Source organism: Balaenoptera acutorostrata, chromosome 9 (assembly GCF_949987535.1).
Source record: "Balaenoptera acutorostrata chromosome 9, mBalAcu1.1, whole genome shotgun sequence".
In the NCBI taxonomy this organism is placed as follows: Eukaryota; Metazoa; Chordata; class Mammalia; order Artiodactyla; family Balaenopteridae; genus Balaenoptera; species Balaenoptera acutorostrata.
The window spans coordinates 39,565,250-39,573,099 of record NC_080072.1 but is presented as its reverse complement, the minus strand read 5'-3'; the positions used below and the strand labels follow the sequence as shown (position 1 = coordinate 39,573,099).

General features: G+C 38.7%; 1 protein-coding gene across 2 annotated transcripts in view; it reads right to left on the bottom strand.

The window, feature by feature from the left end:
- Positions 1–7,850, bottom strand: part of TPH1 (tryptophan hydroxylase 1) — a 28,024-nt gene continuing 20,174 nt past the window's right edge. For both annotated transcript variants that reach the window (XM_007174852.2, XM_007174851.2), the window contains exons 7-11: positions 7,431–7,566; positions 6,597–6,723; positions 4,793–4,888; positions 3,279–3,412; positions 1–2,766 (exon numbers count right to left, since the gene is read on the bottom strand). In XM_007174852.2, the coding sequence (XP_007174914.1) occupies positions 2,592–2,766; positions 3,279–3,412; positions 4,793–4,888; positions 6,597–6,723; positions 7,431–7,566 (668 nt within the window). In that variant the 3' untranslated portion in view covers positions 1–2,591. The remainder of the gene's footprint in view (positions 2,767–3,278; positions 3,413–4,792; positions 4,889–6,596; positions 6,724–7,430; positions 7,567–7,850) is intronic.

Sequence of the window (7,850 nt, the reverse complement as noted above, 5' to 3'; positions counted from 1 at the left end):
TTATCCAGTTGAATAACAAACTTGCAAGTCATAAATGTATATCATATAGTAAAATAAAGACTAGACTGAAATAAGACCACAGTATCTTTATACATTTTCTAGAAATTAATATATGAACTCTATTATGTGTTCCTTTAGACAATTCCAGGATTTTTTATTTTTTCAGTTTGGAAGGCAATTTAAAAATGAACTATAATTCTGTACACTTTGGTGTGTCATAACCACTGTATAACTCCAAATGACGAAATAGGCAGATTAAGAAATGCAGGCAACTGACAACCAGATTTTGGAGCATTCTTCAAAAAGTCAGGAAAATACCATCTATGTCTCTGAGTAATAACTCACTGATTAAGAATTATGAACCACACTTTTGGTTCAATTCTGTTCTCATATATTTGAAGAAATATATTTAAAATGCATGAAAACTCTAAGACTCTCAGAACTCCTCATTTACCAAATATCATAAATTCAGAGGTTAGAAGAAAGAACTGAAACCAATCATTAAATATTTCCATTATTCTGAAGATGTGAATTATAATCGTTGTGTCTTTAACATTTACTTTGGTGTGCTTTTGTCATAGAGTGATTTGAAATACCATCATTTAAAAATTCAATAACTACGATTATTTGCAATGATCAAAGTTATATGAAAATAACCAAACCAGATACCATGTATGCATGATTTGTTGTTATTTGCTATCTATCATAGTTTGCTTCATAGATTTCCTTGCAACCAAATACACTAACTATAAACTACCTAACCAATATTTCAAAAGGTTTTAGATTAGCTGACTTAGATCTAGTACTATCAAAGGTATACTTAACAGTTGATCAGCTATTAAAATTTATAAGTAATGTAAAAATCTGAAGTAGCATGAATTATTCTTCCTAATTCTATTTCCTTGTATAACACAAAATGAAATAAATTTTTAAGAGTTTTTAAAATAATTTCCTTTGAGGCCTAAAAAGGATTAAAATACCTAGTTGTCTGTTGAAATAAAACATGTTAAATGGTATTCAATTTGACTATTAATGTGAAAAAATTAAGGACACGGTCTTTAAATAGCTGATTAAGAATGGGAAATTGGCTGAAAATATGACCCTTATACAATTAGTAGAAATGAGATCACTGGGAGAGGAAACTGATGGGGCACAATATTCTGGTGATTCTGAGTTTCTTTTCGGACCTATAGAGTTTAAGATACTTGGCAGGGCTGCCATGTTGCATAACCCCATTTCATTCTAATGAATGGTGCCACAAGAAGTTGCACAACATTGGCCTAATTCATGGGACATCTAGATGGAAATATCTGGCAGGCAGCTGGATGTAAGGGGCAAAAACTCAAGACAGATGTCAGGGTTAGAATTGCAAATATGGGAGACATACGAAATAAGAAAGTCATGGACACGGATGACATCTCCCGTGAACAGAGAGCAGAGAGAGAAGAGGGCTAAAGACAGAAACTTGAGGAAAGTCTTCCTTTAGTGGGTGGGGGGAGGAAAGGAGCAAACTGAAGAGACACAAGCCTATCCTGGGGATTCCAGCTTTACCGCTTTATACCAAGCCTGCTCCCTGTACTACACCGCTGATACCACATAAAAGCCAGTGTTTGCAGCCTTCATTATTACAGTGTCAGTCCTAAAATGCTCTTCTTGGCTCTTCTTACACCATCTCCTCCCCATTTCCCCACACTCAACTGTCACGCCTGGCCTTCCTATTTATGGTCTCACCTTATACCTTGGAAATAAAGTGCTTGGCACTGCTTTTCCAACTTAAACTTTGCACACCTCTCATCTGTCTCAGTTTGAACTCTCCTTTTGACAACACTGTCTCCTGCTAACCTGAGGATATTCTCTGGGGCTGCATGTCGGAGTTCAGGGCCTTGCAAGTTCCCTTTGGCCTCTTGAGTAGGACAGATAATGTAAAACATATGCAATGCCACAGAAAGAAAAGAGTTTCAAGGAGGATGGTCACTCGGGCAGGGGCTCCCTAGTGCCTTCAAAATAAAGTCACAAATTCTTCACCTGGACTTAAGGATTATACTCCAATCAACCTTTCTAGACTTAGATACTCCTTTTTCCCTACAAGACACTACACTTGAAAATAGACTATTTGCTCTTTACCAGGTATGTTTCATATGCAAAGGCCTCTCTGCTTTTGCTCAGGCTAGCAGCAGAGACAGCTGATCCCCTATTAAATTTGGGCATGTAAATGTGACCAAGCTTGGCACAAATTCAGTTATAAGTAAGCTATTGTAGAAATAAGAGAATCTTAAGTAACAATATGGATCAGCTCCATAGTAACCACCAAGGTATTTTAAGTGATCATCAAAGTCATTTTACTCAAGAAGAACTGGGGAAAATAAAATTAGGCTATACTTCACTAAAGCTGTTACCAAAAGAAAAAAAAAAAAAAGTAGTGGCTAGAGTATCCAGGTACACATTTTCAAAGACTAATGGTCCATTAAGGAATGGGAATAGAGAATATTGTTTGGCTGCTGTTCCTCCACAACCAGGTCATCAAGCAAAGCAACAGTTGGCCCACAGGCCTCTGAATGCTCAGATGCTTTCGGGATTAGGACTGGCAACTGTCAGATGCTCAGCTGCCTGCTGACTTTAGCAAGGGCATCACTGACAACATCAAGCTCATGCTGCAGCTCATTCATGGCACTGGTTATGCTCTTGGTGTCCTTCAAGATCTGAATACTCCGTGTATACGGATTATACTTCACTCCAAATGGACGCCTGATTGTTTTGGTAAATTCTCTATTTAAGAAAACAAATATGAGGCAATCAATTTCTAGGGAGAAAATGATAAAAACCAAATACTGTCCGTTAGTCTAAAAATTAACATATCTAAATCTTGTGTATACTTCAAGTCCTTTCTCAAATGCCATTAAGCTTTCCCTGTTCCCCTAGCTGGAATGAATCGCTCCTGAATAAAATGCAGAACAGTGTTTCATCTGTATCTCTTTAAGGCTTCCTAGTTGTTAAATAGTAATTTGCATACAGTTTATTTTTCCTATTAGATTATAAACTCTCTGATAGGAAGGAATAGGAAGTAACCAATTTCTCAGTGTATCTGATTCATATTTGCAACACTGAACATCATTATAAACAACACACCCTAAATATTTACTGTGAAAGAGAGATGTGTTACAGGCAAAAGGTGCCTAGTGGGCTTCTAATTATCCAGCTGCTTACTTCTGTGACTTGTTACCATTATTGGACCTATCTTTTGCAGAGGAAAATTAAGGCATGAGGAAGATATACTTTACCTCATCTTCTCCTTTGCATCTTCAAAGCTTTCAGATACAAAGTAGACATCCTGAAAAGTTGTGATGAGACACTCCTGTTTGCAGGTAATCTTAGGATCAAAGGGCTTTACTTTCGCATGTCCAGAAAGTGCGTGCTAGAGGATGAAGAGTCAGTGAATCAAAGGATACTATCTGTTTTCATGATCACATTCTACACACAACTGCCAGAGCCAGCAAAACAAATGGCTTGCTATTCCCTATAAATGCCCCAAGACCACTCCATTGTTCTAACACTCTTCTCCACGTAGGAGGTACCCAAGGATCTTTATTTATTTATTCCTGCATTATGGCATCTGCTTTCTACCCTGCACTAGTTATTCCCATACATGACTTGTACCCACCAGCAGGTGGTAGGCTCCTTGAGAGAAAGACTGTACCGTGGACAATATTTCATGCACATCCACCACTCAACAAACATGTTCATTCCTTTATTGGATAAGTAATACATCTCAAAGAATTCCCTAGGGGCTTCCCTGGTGGCGCAGTGGTTGAGAATCTGCCTGCCAATGCAGGGGACACGGGTTCGAGCCCTGGTCTGGGAAGATCCCACATGCCGCGGAGCAACTAGGCCCGTGCGCCACAACTACTGAGCCTGCGCGTCTGGAGCCTATGCTCCGCAACGAGAGAGGCCGTGACAGTGAGAGGCCCGCGCACCGCGATGAAGAGTGGCCCCCGCTTGCCGCAACTAGAGAAAGCCCTCGCACAGAAACGAAGACCCAACACAGCCAAAAATAAAAATATAAAAAAATTTTAAAAAAAAATAAATTAATTAATTAATAAATAAAAATGCAATTAAAAAAAAAAAAAAAAGAATTCCCTAGAAATTACTGAAGTTGTTGCTAGCACACCAAAAATGGTGAGGAAACAGCAAGACTTTGTTTTAAAATACTTTTTTATTTAAAAGATATAACTACATTCTGAATAGTTATCTATATCTATTCAGAAAACTTAGGAAATAGAGAAAAATGCCTCTTAGGTAATGTTTACTGCCACCCCAAGTATTTTCCACAGTAAGCTCTTATTGAGATCCAGAAACTAGGGCTTCCCTGGTGGCACAGTGGTTAAGAATCCGCCTGCCAATGCAGGAGATGTGGGTTCAAGCCCTGGTCTGGGAAGATCCCACATGCCGCAGAGCAACTAAGCCCGTACGCCACAACTACTGAGCTTGCGCTCTAGAGCCCACGAGCCACAACTACTGAGCCCGTGTGCCACAACTACTAAAGCCCACGCACCTAGAGCCTGTGCTCCACAACAAGAGAAGCCACCACAATGAGAAGCCTGTGCACCACAACAAAGAGTAGCCCCCACTCGCCACAACTAGAGAAAGCCCTGATGCAGCAACTAAGACCCAAGGCAGCCAAAAATAATAAATAAATAAATAATAAAAATAAATTAATTAAAATCCAGAAACTATTTCAGGTCATATCAATTACATTAAGTGAATATGGTTATGTGCAAAGATTTACAGCTCTTACTTTGAGTTCACTGATGGAAGAAAGTAAGCCAGCACCGAAGACTCTTAGCTGTCCCTCTTGTTTACATAGACCAAACTCCACAGTGAAGAAGTAGCACTGCAAAAGGACATCAGTATTACTTTCACATCCTGAAGGACTCAATTTAAAACAAATTACAACTCTTAGTCACTGACCCAAAGTACCCTGGAATAAAATCCAAGACCCCCAGGATAGCTCACAAGTATTTCTACAATCTGGCCTCGTTCCAAACCAGACTTCTCAAACTTTTGTTCCCAGAACTCTTATATACTCTTAAAAATTACTGAGGAGGGACTTCCCTGGTGGTCCAGTGGGTAAGACTCCACACTCTCAATGCAGGGGCCCGGGTTCGATCCCTGGTCGGGGAACTAGATCCTGCATGCATGCCTCAACTAAGAAGTCCGCATGCCGCAACTAAAGATCCCACATGACGAAACGAAGATCCCGTGTGTGGCAACTAAGACCCAACACCGCCAAAATAAATAAGTAAATAAATAAATAAATATTTTTTAAAAGTTACTGAGGACCCCAAAGACCTTTTGTTTATGTGGGGTAGAGCTAGCTATATTTACCATATTAAAAATGTAAACTGAGAAAAATTTAAATGTTTACTAATGTCAAAATTATAATAAACCATTTTGTGGTAACACAAATAACATTTTAATCAAAAGTGACTATATTGTACAAAAAAACAGTAAGAAAAGTTACATTGTTTTATATTGTCACAAATCTTTTTAGTGTCCGGATTGATATTATTTAATGTCTGGCTGGAAAACAGATGGATTCTCACATCTGCTTCTGTATTAAACCTGTCACAATAGGTTGTTTTGGTTCAAGTATGTGGAGAGAAGTCAGCCTCACACAGATAAGTAGTTGGAAGAGGGTTGAATATTGTAATAGCCTTCTCAGATAATTGTGGCTATTCTTCTTTGACACATCAAAACTCAACAAGTGGTAGTTTCTTAAAGTACAGCTGTAATGTGGAATCTGAAACCATATCAATGAACTCTGTCTCTCACATTAAAATCCACTCTGCATTTTGAAAGGATCTTTTACTCAAGGACCCTGTGGGGTCCCCAAACCACAATTTGAGGGCACTGTTCTAACCATCTAGCCTATTTCACACCACCTCCCCGACCCTCACACACTCTGCTCCAGCTTCTTATCATTTCCCCAGGTACACCAAGCACCTCCTGTCTTTCCTTGTGTGCCCTCATCCTGAGATGCTCTTCCTTCTTTTCCTGGCAGGTGAAAGCATTACTCATCTTCCCAGGGCTGGTCCAGATGTTCATCTTCCATGAAACCGTCCCCAGGCAGTTCTCTGCACTCCCAGAGCACCCTGCCTGAGCTTCTCTACAGACCTCCTCTCATTCTAACATAAGTGTCTGTGTATAAGTTCCTTGAAGGTGGGAACCAGGCCTTATTCATCTTTGTATTTCCAGCATGTTTTGTACCTAGTGCTCAAAAATATTTTTAGCATTATTTTTAGGGAACCTATCATTTTTACTAAAAAAAGAAGGTATACCAACTGTTAACATTATTGTATTCTAGTGTTCTCTGTTTCTCTGCCTTTTTTTTTTTTGTTAAAGCTCAGGTCTTCTTTGGATAAGCCTTAAATTTTTACATCTTCCTTTAATTTTATTTAAATTATTTAAATTAAATTAAATATGAGCAAAGACAAATTTTCTAATGCTCATCTTGAGTAGGTACTTTTAAACTACACAAATACCCACATCCCACCCCAGTTAAAGATTACTGATCTATACAGCTATTTCCAGATTTATACCGTTGCCAGTTTTTGAACAGCCTCTTCTGAAGCTCCAAGAGAAGCCAGGCCAATTTCTTGGGAGAACTGAGCAAAACTAGGTTCAGCCAAAAGGGGGACATGACCCAAGAGTTCATGGCAGGTATCTCTGAAAAAGAGGTACAAGTTGTCACACTGTGACATTTAACATAAATGCATAATCAACCATTCAATCAAATCAAAACCTGATCTTACTTTTATTCAAATTGATCAGGTGGTATTACTTTGGAAATGGACCACAAAGGACACTATTACAGTAAAGGAACTATTTTGGTTCAAAACCTTGGCCACTCACAAACAAACGTATGTAAGTTCATACAAATACGCACAGACATCCACATGTCAATCCCCCCAACCCCCAAACCAGGTCTCTGCTCAAATGTGACCTTCTCAGTCAGTCCTTCTCTGATCACCCTTTTCAAAATAGAAACACCCACCCACACACAACTCTGTCCTCTTTCCCTACTTTATTTTTCTCCATGGCACTTATAACCATCTGAATTTTATATATATATATATATATTTACTTGTTTGTTTATTATCTATATCTCCCATTGGAATATAAGCTCTATGAAGGCAGGAAACTTTGATTTTTTTCAGTCTTACATCCCCTATGCTTAGGACAGCACTTGGCACCTAATAGGTTGTCAATTAACAATGGTAATAATAATGGTTAACATGTATAGAGCATGGAACATGTATTACATGCCAGGCACCATTCAAAATACTTTACATGTGCTAATTCGCTTGATCCTCACAAAAAATCATGATGTAGGTACCATATTGATGGATGGATGCTGCAGTAGAAGTACTTACGGCTCTGGGGTATAGAGGGGATCTGAACTGTGTCTCACATACTGTGTGCAGTGAAAAACTCGAAAGGCTAAACCTGATAAGAAATCTCTTGGTGATAAGTAACCAGCCACAGGACGGATGGAAAAACCTGTGCGCTCTGCAAAGCAAAGGAGAAAATCTTCACTAGAATAGACTATTTACTGCAACATTTTACTTCTGCCAGTGGCACGAGGTAACACTTTGAGAGAGAACATGAAACTAAAATGTATCATACATGCACTTCAGGGAAGTCATAATTATTAAGCACTTACCATGGCCAGGCAATGGGTTAGATTTTTTACACATCACATGTCCTTTCATATTTACAATATGAGTTAAAGTTTAGTCTCCTCATTGTGACAAGTATAAAACTAAGGCTCAGAGACTCAGTAATGTGCCCAA